This window comes from Phyllostomus discolor, chromosome 6 (genome assembly GCF_004126475.2).
Source record: "Phyllostomus discolor isolate MPI-MPIP mPhyDis1 chromosome 6, mPhyDis1.pri.v3, whole genome shotgun sequence".
NCBI classification, from domain to species: Eukaryota; Metazoa; Chordata; class Mammalia; order Chiroptera; family Phyllostomidae; genus Phyllostomus; species Phyllostomus discolor.
This window is the reverse complement of record NC_040908.2, coordinates 134,786,503-134,800,494: the sequence shown is the minus strand read 5'-3', so window position 1 is coordinate 134,800,494 and position 13,992 is coordinate 134,786,503. Positions and strand designations below refer to the sequence as shown.

General features: G+C 47.4%; 1 protein-coding gene across 12 annotated transcripts in view; it reads left to right on the top strand.

Annotated features, from left to right (window-relative positions):
- The window catches only part of PLEKHA7 (pleckstrin homology domain containing A7), a 202,431-nt gene that overhangs the window by 108,118 nt on the left and 80,321 nt on the right, over positions 1-13,992 (top strand). For 11 of the 12 annotated variants that reach the window (XR_004903933.1, XM_036029093.1, XM_036029098.1 and 8 more), the window contains one exon: positions 10,294-10,377. Coding sequence is in view for 11 of the 12 variants with exons in the window: in XM_036029093.1 (XP_035884986.1) it covers positions 10,294-10,377 (84 nt within the window). In the remaining variant the exon portion in view is untranslated. Of the gene's footprint in view, positions 1-1,204; positions 1,425-10,293; positions 10,378-13,992 lie in introns of those variants that run through there. The other variant, XM_036029094.1, reaches the window with a different exon arrangement.

The window sequence follows — 13,992 nt, the reverse complement described above, 5'->3', positions numbered from 1 at the left end:
GAAGGTAGCTGTGAAAACAGAAGTCCTTGTCCCGTCGAGCTTATATTGTATTCCTTGTGGTCACCGGTGTCGTGACTGCATCTAGACCTGGGTTGCAAAGAGCCACAGTGTTGATCTGAGGCTGTGGTGATAAAGCACAGGAAGTAAAGGCACTTTGGTTCCTTAGTTCCCCTTTCTGTCCCCTCTCACTTTCTCCTTCCCAGGCCTTTTCTGGGAGCGAGGGCCACATAGTTAAATCAATGCTGATTGGACCTTAGCCATCCCAAGCAGTGATGAAAGAATCATAGGTTGTTACCAAGGGGAGTATATATGGTGGCTTATAACTGCTCAACCCCTTTGTGGCCCCGACCGTGTAAAGCACAGGTTTCCCCTGCTCTCTGAAAGGAGAGCTTTCCTATGAAACACTTCATAAGTTGCAGTAGTGTAAAGTAAGGACATAATTACCATTAAGTTACGTGGAAACATTTTTTAGTGTTCTCAACCCTCCCCCCCCAGTAACTTATCAAACCATACCAAATTACACATAAAACCTAAAATAACACTAACATACAGTAAATGCATCAATGCACAAAATAAGTTGAGGTAAAGCACAGATGCTCACTGGCAGTTTGAAGCCATGGCACCTTGATGTTGAGTGTAGTTCCCTGGGAAGGCGCTTGGTGGCGCCACTCTCACCACTAGGGCTGGGGGCGGTGCCCTGCCTCTCACGGCTGGCTGCAAGACAAATGCTGAACGCTATTTTTGCTTTTCACCTTTTTTCATAAAAGCGAACATCCTCTTTGGATTTCTCTCAGTTAGCAAAAACAAGTACTAATGTGGGTGTTTCTTAAAGACGAGAGGTGTAACGTGAATTTTCGAGAAGTGGGGGATACCTGGGGTGATACAGGAGCCATCATTTCTCCATCAAAGACTCTGCATTGGGCTGACTTCAGCCGCAGTGTGGCAGAATGAACCTGAGCAGTTCATTCTGACTCCAGAGCCTGTTAGGTGGGGGGTGTTTCTTATGTCCTGTTTCCAGAGGCGCAGCCAACCCCACTGTCTCCAAGAGCAGAAGAATCAGGGCCTGGAGACACAAAGCGCCTGCCTCGCTATTTACCCCCAGCCAGAGCTCCGCTTGGCCACAGGGGGGTGGTGACTCAGAGCTGGAACTATGTTCCTGCACCGTTGCCAGATTTTACATCAGGGGCGGGGAGGAAATTGAATGAATGAGTAGGAGCAAGTGGCTGCTGGATTTGTAACACCTTGGGAGGCAGCTGCTCCAGAATCGAAACTGAGAGCAAACAGGTGGGCTGGGAGCCTCTGCTTTGCTTCTGCAGGTGTCCAGGCTCTCCCTTGTTGCCTGAGCAGAACTGGGGTTTTCATAAGGCCAACATGAAGCTCAAGGAAAGAGGGAGTGTGACTGCTGCCCTTCCCAGCGAGAACAGGTTAGTCCTGTACCGGTTTCATAAGGATTCAGTTTGCTGCGATTAGCCCGATCAGGAAAACCACATAATGACAGAGAGAAGGGGAGTTTCTATGGCTTGGTGGGAGCGCCTATAGTTAGAACAACAGTAAACAGTCTGATTTAATTGGGAATAAATAGGACAGAAGTGTTATTAGCTACACTTCCCTGATGTCATTACAAAGGATAGTCTGTTGGCAAGTAGCATTGGGGGAGGACAGCTGTTCTGCCTGGTTCCTTTGTGTTTTCAATTATGTTGTTACATTTCAGTCTGTGGCTCTGGCAGCCGTCTGAGATGAACCTCAGAGGCAAGATGTGACAGCGAGAAGATCCCTAAAACATCACACGGTTTAGCCTTCTCATTTTATACTTAAGGGACCGGACTAATCGAAGGGTGTTAAACGGAAGCATAAAACTGGGTGTTCTCTGAGGTCAGAAATGTGTCCTGTGCAGTTTTAAAGCACCTCGGCCGTGCGTGTGCCCAGCTGGGCACAGCCTGCTGGAAGGCTTTTTTTCTCGGGCTGCACTTTCTGAGTCATGGTGCTCAACCCAGTGGGGGACAGAAGTGTGGCTGGAGGAAGGTGCCTCTTGATCTTAAACTACTTTGCCTGGCAGGCAAGTTCTTTAAATAGAAGTTTAAACAGGAGGCCGGGTGTTGTGCCTTAACCCAAGAGGCAGAAAATGTGTTTTGAGCTGCTGTTCTGTGGCGAGCTAATAATACTGGAGTTCGCAACATGGAAAAAGACACAACAACTTGATTAGAGTGGACCTTTGGAGCCAGCAAAGGAAACTCTAACAGGCACTGAAGTTTCGGGGTCTGCTGTAGGCCAGGCACGGTATCAGCACTTTTCATAACCGTCTGCTCAGGTTGCAGTGGTCTTCTCTTTCTACAGACAAAGAAACCAACTCTCAGATCACTCCTCATTCAAGGTCGAGCCCAGCCGGTGGGTGACAGATCTGGAATTTGAACTCTAGGTTATGGGGGCTCGTGCTCAGCAGGCCTAGTGTGACCTCTCCACACGGAGAGTCTAACCCCTCCTTGGAGAGATGAGGAAACCAATACCTAGAGAGGCTATTTCCTCCTGGGGGCTGGAACTGGCTTGGTAGTAACAAAGCTAGCATTTCAGCTCCTAATATGTGGCTTCCCTGCCACCTTTGTAAAAACGGAATTGCGGAAGGAAAGCATATCTGGGTTTGATTCCCTCATTTTATGAGGAGTTTGGCTTTAAGCTTTTCATAATTATTGAGGTCCTATGAAGGCAAAACCGAAACATCCTATTAACCAAGTAGCAATCCTAAGTCCCGGGGCCCCACATGGGAACCTGGGGAGCAGACGGGTTTGCAGCATGGGTTACTGGGTCAGAAGAGGTGATTTATGAAATGAGTTGGCCACTGAGTGAATCTGAAAACATCTGGAGAGTCTAGTGAAATACAGAGCTTTCCCAATTGTGCTGGATGACTTCAGTCTGTTTAATTCAAAATTTGAAAAGGATGGGCTTCCCTCTTTGCCAGATGTGACAGCTGTAAGTTTGCTCAGTTAATTTTGTGACTCGTACGCCCAACTCCATCTGTGCCAGACTCTGCCCCTTTTGGCACCCCTGGGTGAGGAGAGCGGTTGCTGACTGTCCCTCCAGGTGGTAGATCTGGGGTTTGGCTGGATTTCAGTGTCCCTGCCTCGTTGGGTGTGTGATTGGGTCAGATGTGGTGGGAGTGGGGAAGGCTCTTCCTCGGTCTGCGTCCTGTGCCCCAGGGCCAGTGCAATCTCCCAGCCTGAGTGCAGGATCCTTTATGAGGGCGGGTGGGCCCCTGCCTCACGCACTCTCTCTGGGGAATCTCTGACAGGCAGGCTGCTGACTTCAGAAAATGAGGTGGGTTCTGCACAGCGTCTCCCCCAAGGTGACGTGTGTTTGTTGTGCTCAGGCTGTGGAGATAAGGAGTGCCTGCTCCACAGGCATTACTGTTGTGTGCTGCAGGAGATGCAGGAGATAGAAGTGAATGGCTGCTCCCAGCCTTCCAGGCACTTAGGATCTTACTGGAGATAGGGGAAGGGTGAGAAGAACAAACACACATGAAATAAGTAGAGGGCAAGGTGACAGAGTGTATAATCAGCCACCAAATTGTGGGTTTCACACCAACTACTCTCCCAGTTCATAAAGGGGAGTTGCAGGTAATGTTTGTATTATCCTCCTGTGTTTTTAATCAGTCATTTCCTCTCTGGTGTTTGCATTCCACTCTTTGATTCTCTCTGAGTGTATTAACTTTCCCTTGCAGGGGAGGGGGGCGTTGCAGAGGAGGGCTAATTTCTCCAAATTATATTGTAACATAGTTGGGAGAGAGCCAAGGATGAAGAGTTCTTGGCATGTCAGTGTCTCATTCTTCCTTTCTTTGGCAGTAAGAGCTGAAAGCTGCTGCCTTCTGTGACTTATGGCCCTTTACAGTCCTCTCTCTTTGTTACCTGAGTCCAGACTCTCACAGGGTTAGTGAGCCTGTTTGGAGGCATGGCCTAACTTTAAGGAACGAGTCTCCTTAGTCATTTTTCATTCACCCATTTGGCAGATGTAACAGTGCTACCCACTGTGATAGGCTGATAATAGTGAGAAGACAGCCAAAGTCCTTGCTCTCCTGGAATACACGCATTAGTCTGGGAGACTGGCAGTAACAAGCATATGTGTAAGTAAGGAAAATAACAGGTACTCATGACTGAAATAGGGTGATGCGCTGTGAAGTGCCTGGGAGCCCACCTCAGGGAGAGTGGGGGGAAGAGCATCCAGCCTGAAAGGACAGCGCAGTGCAAAGGTTGCTAAGTAGGACAGCACTTGGTGTTCAAGGAGCAGAAGAGAGGCCAGTGTGACTGGGGTGGGGTGGAGAAGGAGGAGAGCAGCACACGAAGAGGAGGAGCTAGGCACGGGTCAGGTCATCTAGCATCTTCTAAGCCAAGGTAAGGAGCTTGCAGTGATGCTGTTAATGGAAATAAGGAAGCCTGGAGGAGGAGTATCAGGTTTGGTGGCAGTGGAGGGAGGAGGCTCATTCTATTTTTGCCCTGTAAAATGTAGACACCAGAAGTCATTGCATAGCCAAGGCACAGTCAGGCTGAGCAGATGCTAACTGAATGCCTTCTGTACGCCAGGTATTGTGCAAGGCTCTCTAATGCACGTTCCCCCATTTCGTCCTCACAACAGCCTTTTGGAAGGATGTTATTATTCTTCCTTTGCAGATGGAAGAACTGAGGCTCAGAGAGGTGAGCTGGCTTGATCTCGTTTGAACCCAGATCTTCTGACCTCAAGGCTCTGGGTTGATTCCTTGCTCGGGGCAGACATTGAAGGCAGCTGGTTAGAGTTGTGTTTCCACTTGGAGAGAGAGTGGGGACCATATGTTGGCTCATCAAGGCCTGCCTCCATTGCTTCCGGAAGAAGGGCCTGTCAGGGTGAGCTGCCGTGTGTAGTGAGCTGTTGAAAATCTTGACATTTTCAGAATGGTGTGAGCTCTGAAGACCACTTTGGTCAGATTCTCAGCCCTCTTAGGAAATGCCACATGAACAACGTTGATGCTTTTCGCTAAATGAGCAGTTTGGTAAAAGTAAAATAAAATGAAAGGAGCTTCAGAAATGTTCGGGGGAATGTGGAAAGCTGTTTCAACTCGTAGCTGCTACTTCCTGACTGTGTAGCCCAAATGGAAACAGGAAAAGATGGGGAGGCAGTTTCTTGAGTTCTTGGAGTTTGTTACCAACTTTAGGACCTAGGAGCATATTAGGTCACCCAGAACCCTTGGTTTTCCTGAGACGCTGGGATCTGGAACAAAGAGAGTGAATGCCTTACCTGGCCTGGAGGCAGAGCTGAGCAGCTTCAGGCCTGCAGGGTGACTCGTTTACACCATCCTGGGGGGCACCTGGAGGAGCCAGAAGGTCCAGAGCGGCACCTGCTGCCCAGCACACCACTGAGAAGAGCCTTGACAGACTCCGTTGTCAAGGCTTTGAAGCCAGATACTTTTCTTACATCTTAAGCTGTTTCTTCTCTTAATAACATGGGCCTGATAAGGGCTAATGCTGACAGCGCAGCTGTGCCACACTCTCAGCAGACCAGTACCACCGCTGTCAGAAAACCGGATTTATCAGGGCTCTCTGACCAACACTCTAGAGAGAGCACCATTCACGTAACTCCAGGACTTCTTGCCAGGCCAAAAGATTGCCATGCTGAATAATTGGAATCACTTGTTTTTCCTCATCTGAGGACATTTTTATTTGCTTTTTTTGTTTTGGGAGGGAGAGAGAGAGAGAGAGAGAGAGAGAGAGAGAGAGAGAGAGAGAGAGAGAGAGAGAGAGAGAAAGAGAGAGAGAGAAAGAGAGAGAGAGAAACAATGATGCAAGAGAAGCATCAATCAGTTGCCTCCAGACCGGGGACCCACTCTGGGGCCTGGGGTCACACATGCCTGGGCCTGGACTGGAGATGAACCCGCAACCTAGGTGTGTGCCCTGACCATGAATTGAACCCACAACCTTTCGGTTACAGGATGATGCCCCAACCACTAAACCATAGCAGCCAGGGGGAGTAATCTCTATGTTTAACTAACCAGAGTCACTGCTCACATTATAGTCAAAATCTATGTGCACGGAAAGTTAACCTTTCAAAAATGTTTCAAGAAACTACAGGACACGTTTATATTTTGACTAGTCCTGTGCATGCTGGTAGGTGGGCTCTTCCCTACACTGAGTTCAACTCGGTCTTCTCCCTGGTCCTCACTGTTCTCTTGTCGGGACTCTCGTGTTTGCAGTGGGACTTCTTCAGGGCCTAACTCAAGTCCTCCCCGGGCCCGGGGCCTGTGAAGATGTGCTTATTTATGTGGATGGTTACCCGTGGCCCACCTTCACGGGGATCATTCTTCCCTGCCACCTCCTGTCCGTGCTCCCTGGTCCTTTCCCAGGTGAGACTGGCTGCCGTTTGGCGTGGAGGGGCTGTTCCTGGGAGGAAGAATGGGATTGGAGGATAAAGGCTAGGTTGTGTTTTACTTCATTTTGCCAAGTTACTCTCTCAGTAGCCTAAAGAGAAACAAAAGCCTTTGTGTGCAGAAGTCTGCTCCCTTGAGACCAGCCACCTGGCTTCCAGCCGGGCCACCTCCATCCCTACCAAGGAGCAAGGTGGCAATTCAGGTTTAAGAACAGGTATTTCGGGGGATTTGTCTGTGCCTGCTAAATGCGTCTTGAGATAGGGTTGTAGTACATAAAATTCTTCACGGGTGTCAGAAAACCAGGAAATGGGCGGTCTGGGGGCTTTGGGGCTAAGGGGTGGGGAGACAGCAGGAAGAGTCAGAGGCTTGGCAGTCTCCAAATGGGTGGAGGGATCAGGCGTTTAATAGGCAGCCTTGGTTTGGTCGGGGTGAGCCTCGCGTAGCAGGAAGATCAGAAGGCGGGCAGTGTGCGAGAACCCAGGAAACGACTGTGGTTTGGGGCGAGTCACCTTATCCCAGGGTCCCCAACCTCCGGGTCTTGGACTGGTACCTGTCTGGGCCTTTTAGGAACCAGGCCACACGACAGGAGGTGAGCTTGAGTGTAATGTGCTTGAACCATCCTGAAACCATCCCCCCACCTCCAGTCCATGGAAAAATTGTCTTCCATGAAACCTGGCCCTGGTGCCAGAAAGGTTGGGGACCGCTGATCTACCTGTTCGGGGCCTCACTTTCCTCACCTGTGGCCCGCTGTGACGAAACACAGCCTGCCCTACTGGGTATTTGGACTGAATGAAATGGAATACCCCAAGGACCTACTTCTTCTTCCTTTGCTCTAAAATTGCTGACCCAGAAACTTTGCCATTAGCAAGTTGGGTGAGTTTGATCAGAAATGATCAAATTTTAAGACCTCAGGTTCCCAGAGGCATTGCTTTGGTTCATCACTTTTTTCAATACGAATCCTTTTTTTTGTTTTTCTTTACATTTAGTATTCCAGCAGTATCTCATAACCCAAATCCACAGTTTCCTAATACATAACATGGGGATAAAAATACCCACCCTGCCTCACTCAGTGAGGACGTGGGAGAGTCAAACTCAGTGATGAATATGACCATGTTTAAAACTTCAGATAAATGCAGGAAATGATGGTAATGACATTGGCTGATAACCTTTTTTTTTTTTTTTTTTTTTGCAAAAAGGGCAGCATTCATATTAGGAAGGAAAAGTTAAGGAGCTGCCTCTAGATTTGATGAAACAACAGCTATCTTTTTGTCAACTTTAAAAACTGTCTTCCGTCTCATGTCAGCATGTTAAGTTCATCTTTGTACCTAAACAGTCCAGCTCCGGGTTTACTTTGCCTAAGACTCAGTACTTGTTCAGGCTACAAACTGGTGCAAACTGGTGTGGGGAGCCCAGGAGTTGCTGTTAAGGTGCTGCGTATATGAAGCGTTTGCTGGATGCTGGATGCTGCTCCACACACAGAGAAGATTCGCTCTCTGCCTGGTTCCCCCAGAGTTCACCTGGCTGACCTTGTGTGAGGACTCCCTCATGTTTGGGGGCTGCTGAGTGTCCCATTGATGTTATCAGTGACACTTTGGCCCTGGGCACAAGGGGAAGGAGGGAGGGGGTCATGCTGTTTTCCTGATGCCACGTCTTCAGGGGTTTCTGTCGGCTCGGAAGCAGCCAGCCCCACAGACTCCAAAGGGAAGGGGACAGCAGGTTATCATGCAAAGAGCGTCACATTTAGAAACAGAAGCTCTGGATTCATGCCCCAGTCTTGTCACTGATTGACGAAGTTATCTCGAGCAAGTCAACCTTTCTGAGCCATTTCCTTGACGCTGTTCGTAGCTCTTATGTATAAGAAAAGGCTTTCTGGATTGGAGCTCCCTTGAGAAGTGGATAGCAGTGGTGTTGCTTTATTGTTATTCCCTTTAGGAGCTGGGCATTGTTTCCTGCAGGTGGAAGTGAGGCAGACTTAGATTAGAGTTTGTGTTTTCAATTTCCCTGGTGACTAGAGATGACCCTGTCAAAGGAGCTGGGTGTAAGTAAAGCCTGACCCTTGAACTCGGTGCAAGGATTTCTGAAACAGGTGTTAAGGGAGCTTGCTTCCCATTCTTGTCTAGATGTTCATGTCTTAACTCCGATTGTTTGGGAAGATTGGGCTGCTGCCTGCCAGATGAGGTCATAGGGTTCCGAGGGCTTACCCGGAACCAGAAGCTGGGAGTCTAGAGGCTGGCAGGGGGTTGGGAGGGGTGAGAGGGTGCTGGGGTGAGGCAGAGAGTCGCAGGGCCCAGGAGCAGCCCGGCCCTGCCTGCTTCCCCTTTGGCTTTATCGGGTCAGCTTATCCCAGACACCAGAATGCAGGGTGCTCTGACCTGGCTCCAGGGCAGAGAAAGAAAAACTTTGTAGGTTTAGAGATTTATTCTTCCTAAACCTTCGTGCTATGCTCATTTAAATCTACTAATCTCTGGGGTGGCTTGGTGGTCAGTTTGGAGATGGGGCTGATACCATAACACTGCCAAACTGAGGCGATGGGTTGGCTCTGACAGTGAGCGAGAGCTTGGCGACCATCTGTTAGGGGCCGTAAAAAATGACCATGCCCTGGTCATTTTGCCTCTGGAATGTTAACCCAAGGAAACAACTTGAATCGCAGAAAACCCCTCAAAGATGTATTAATTATAATAGTGGGGCTGGGAGGGGGCACCTAAAATGTCCAGCATTAGAAGAATGTTAGTCTTTCTAGAATGTAAGCACCGTGGGGTAAGGCCTTTTTTGTTCACTTTGTATCTCCAGCCCCTAAAACAGTGCCTGGCATACAGATGGCTGGGAAAAAATTTTTTTGAACAGTTGATTGTGTGAAAAAATTGTATCTATGTGATGAGACTATTATTCAGCTATTTCAAATGAAGAAGTCTTAATGACATAGGAGATATTCTATGTTAACAGGATGTGATAAAAGCAGGCTGCAGATTTCTAAATACAGTAAAATCACAACTTTTTTCCTCTCTTAAATAAAAGGGTAAAAATACTAGGAAGGAGAATCTGCTCTGGTATGTTTCTAGATGGTGAGATCATGGGTGACCATTTTTCTTTTTTCTGTCTAGATTTTCTAAAATTTCTTAAATGACTCTGTTTTGCGATTGGGGAAAACATTTTAAAACAAATCATATTCTTTTAAAAAGAAGGAGGGAAGGTTGTTGTATTCAGAGAATAAACCAGCAGGCTCTTCAGCCAGCTCCTCCTTCCTTTCAAAGAGCCAGGCAGCCTTTGTGAATACACAAAACACCTACACACTTTGGTTGTGCCTGTCAGCTTGGTGTGGAAGCTGATCCCTCCTAATTTCAAAAGGGTGATAGAAACTCTACAGTGTTGAAACTGTGCAGGTCACGTTGCACGGACATGCTCGTACATTTATATTCCATCATTGAAGTGAAGACATTTTGTAGTAGGGAGAAGAATTTTAAGAAGAGAGATTTTTCTGGGTGGGTGGTTAATTCTTAGAATTCTTTCCTTGGTTCATGGGTTTTGAAAGCTGTTGTAAGTGCTGCCTGCTTTCCTTCATTCTTGTTTTAGCTCGTGCCATCTTAAAGTAACTTTTGCTAAGCCGCTCAGTTTGTTGGAGTCTGTGCTTCATGGAATGTCTCTCTAAGCTGCAGTGTTCTCTTGAAGCCAAGACTTCCCTAGAATTAAAATATCTGCGTCTTAGGTGGCCTTTGGCACCTGAGCTGGAAGTTCTTGGCTTTTGAATACAGCTGGATTGTGACAGGTGAAGTGCCTCCCAGCAGGAAGGCCCACTCTCTCACCCTGGAGGACTCTGATGATCAGGGTCCTCTGACAGTTGGCCTGTTGTTGTGTCTGTGGTCCGTGTCATCCATATGGCTTTTCCTTCATTATCTTTCTTCCTTTCTCTTTAGCCATAACCAGCAGACCACAGCGTTCAGGCATCCTGTGAGTGGGCAGTTTTCTCCAGAAAACAGTGAATTCATTCTTCAAGAAGAGTAAGTACTTTTTTTTAATATTCTTCTTTTCCAGGTAGAGTTTAAGGGCTTAAAAGCATTTGCTCAAAACAGAGTTTGTCGGACAATTTTTCCCCTTTCAGCTAGAGGGGTTCTGTGTTTGTTGACTTAACGTGAAATGCAGGAATTTTGTTTTTCAATCTCTAGACCTTTCTGAATGGGAAGAGGAAGAAGGGGGAGAGGATGTGCAGATGTGCTGTGTGATTGGCATTGTCAGAGCCCCTTACCTCTGTCCCTTGAACGAATCCTTTTCCTCAAGCGACCTCTAACACGTTCATCTAGTGTGAAAGTACCTTGAATACAGTCTCATACTGGGCTGAATGAGCTTCTAAAGGAAGGCTCAAGTACGAGTCCAAAGCCAGGGCTTAGAGGAGAGGAGGACTTGCACACCCACTGGCCCCGAATGTTTTGAGCTCTCTGTGCTTGCTTTCCCTAACACAGGAACGCTCTTGCTCCTCAGCAGGGCCTCTGGGTGCTCAGGGCAGGCTCTACCAGCCAGGGCTGTTGCCTTAAAAATGCATGTGCAGCCCAAGCAGGCTGTGTTCCTCTCCCAAAAATGAAGGCAGAGAAACCTGTGTAAGTGGCTGTGGTCTCTCGTGCTCATTCGAGATGGCTCTGTTTGAAGAAAACAATTCCGTTTGAGAAACTAATAGAGATGTGGGCTTTACTTCTTTTTTTCCAAACGATTTTTCTTCTGCTTAATCACCTAAACCAGACATCTTTTTTTAAAAAAATATTTATATTTAGAGAGAGGGGAAGGGAGAGAGAAAGATAGGGAGAGAAACATCAATATGTGGTTGCCTCTCACGTGTCCCCAGCTGGGGACCTGGCCCGCAACCCAGGCATGGGCCCTGACTGGGAATCAAACCAGCAACTCTGGTTGGCAGGCCAGCACTCAATCCACTGAGCCACACCACCCAGGGCTAGATCTAATATCTTAAAATGAATGATCAGTATTTATATTTTTACAGCATTTGCCTCCCTTGGTACTTATACCTTTAAACGTTCTATTATGGAAAATTTCAAACATATACAAAACTAGAGAAATATGGTAATAAATCTAATGTATTCATTGACCATATTCAATAATTTCCAAAACATGGTTGATTTTTGCCCTTGCTGAGTGGCTCAGTTGGTTGGAGCATCATCCCATAAACCAAAAGATCACGGGTTCAGTTCTCGGTCAGGGCACATACCTAGGTTGTGGGTTTGATCCCTGGTCCGGGCATGTATGGGAGGTATTCAATTGATCTTTCTCTCACACATCAATGCCCACCCCCCCCCCCAAATCAATAAATATATCCTTGGGTGAGGATTAAAAAAGCAGAACAAACAAACATGGCTGATTTTTTATTTCATCTGTGTACTCCCCTTCCCTCCCTAGATTCTTTTGAAGCAAATTCCAAACGTATCATTTCATCTCTAGTATTTTCAGCTTAGAATCATTACTTTACAGAGCTTTTAAAATTAGAAATCTGTAATTATAATAATACTTACATTCCTTGCATGTTTACTCTGTCTTGGGGATTTCACATGCATATCTCATTTAATACAGTAATCCTGAGGGGTAGGTTATCATCATTGTTTGAGAGGTGAAGACACTGAGACTCAAAGAAATAGTCACTTGCCCAGAGTTGTTGCATGGCTAGAAGTAGAAAAGCCAGGATGCCACCCTAGCTCGACCTTTTCACTCAGGTCTAACCTTTGCCCTAGTCAGATGCTGCCTGCTAAGTTTTTTTGATGCTGGTGGGCTATGGAACATGATGGTCGGACTGTGGGGTTGGGGGTCTGACTTTGAAAGCACTAATGTTTCATTAGAGAGAAAGTAGGTGAAGGTAAAGACTATCTTGTCTCCTACATCGAGAAAGAATTGCTGTGTAAAAACACCGGAATGTGGATTCTCCGAATTCCAGCTTGGAGTGAGCTCCTGTAGAGGTTATTGAGTTCAGCCCCTGTTCTTAGGCATCCTGAAGCCCTGGGTGCCGTAATTATTAAAGTTCTAGATAGGGAATCCACCAGAATGCTCACAGTGAGAAGTTACCAACTTTGTTTTCATAAAAATTTTATATATTTCTTTGTAGAGAGGGGAAGGGAAAGAGAAAGAGAGGGAGAGAAACATCAATGTGTGGTTGCCCCTCACACGCCCCCTCCTGGGGACCTGGCCTGCAACCCAGACATGTGCCCTGACTGGGAATTGAATCTGCAACCCTTTGGTTTGCAGGCTGGCGCTCAATCCACTGAGCCCCACCAGCCTGGGCAGAAGTTACCAACTTTAATAAGAGCTTCTAGAAAATGCAGACTTTTTATCACTAAATGCCTATGTCACACACACCTCCTTTTCCTCATTATTCACAAAGACTTTGTCTCCTTACCACTTCTGAGAAGGTAGCCTCTTTGTCCCACTAAAATATCTCTGTAGCGAATCTCAATTCTATTCCATTTCCAGAGAAAATCTGTTCTTTCCAGGGGTCACTGTGTCCCTCTAGAGCCCATTTCCTGGCTGCCATAAGGAGTGCTTGCTTGTCTCAGGGGGTGGGTGCAATCATTTGGCCAGACACGCCCTGAAAGAGGCAGAAGGTGCTGTAGGCATTGAGAGGCAGGGAGGATTCCTATGAACTGATGTGGTGATTCCTGCTCTTATTCATTAAATACTTAGTAAATGCCAGCCCTGTGCTGGGGGTGTGCCAGACCGTGCTCCAGACTCTGCAGTTACGACAGTAAGACAAATGTGGTCCTGTCTGTGCAGAGCTGGCGGTTGAACTGGGAAGATAGATAATTAAACAGGAGATCACAAATGTGATCGATGTTCACGACCGAAGAAACAAAGGGTTCAAGGGGAGTTGATAAAAGAGCGGTCTGGCTTAGGGATCGTGGAAGGCCTCTCCATCCTGGGAAAGTCTGTTGTTTACACTGGGACCTGTCCAGTCAAGGTGAACAACCTGGGCAAAGGCCTCGAGGACAGAGAGGGGAGAGCTCAGGGGACCTGTAACCAGCTGAGTTAGAGTGAAAACTGAAGAGCACCAGGTGGATTCTGGAGATACTTGGGAGGTAAAATTGACCAGGCATGGTGATTGATAGTCTGTGATGGGGATGAAAGAGAGAGAAGGCTTTCTTGAAGTGTCTGGCCCTAACTGGAGGAAGGGGGAGGATTAAGATAAGCCAAGATAAGTGTGTGTATGTGTCTGACGGTGGGTCACAGCTGAGGGAAGTGTGACCAGTCTCAGTGGGGTCAAAGGGCAAGAAGACTGATGTGTAGTGGAGGTTTGGGAAGGGGAGTGTGGAGAGGAGGTTGGAAACAAAGGCTGCAGCCCATTGTCTAAACGGCTTCCACCTGAAACACCCTTGGATTTGCCTCCTGGTGGAGCTCTGGAGGGCGGGGAGTCAGGCAGGAGTTCCCCTCACAGAAACCATGTTAAAACATCTTAAGACAGTAATCTTGAGGAGTAGGTTATCATCCTGTATGCCAACTAATAAGATTACTGTTATAATCTTGTGAAGAGGGGCTTGATTCTGTGTGGAGTGTTGCATGCGGTGAGGAAAGAAAGGTTGAGGTGACCGTTTTTGTCCTTCACACATCAGCCGTCAGAGTGTGTTGGC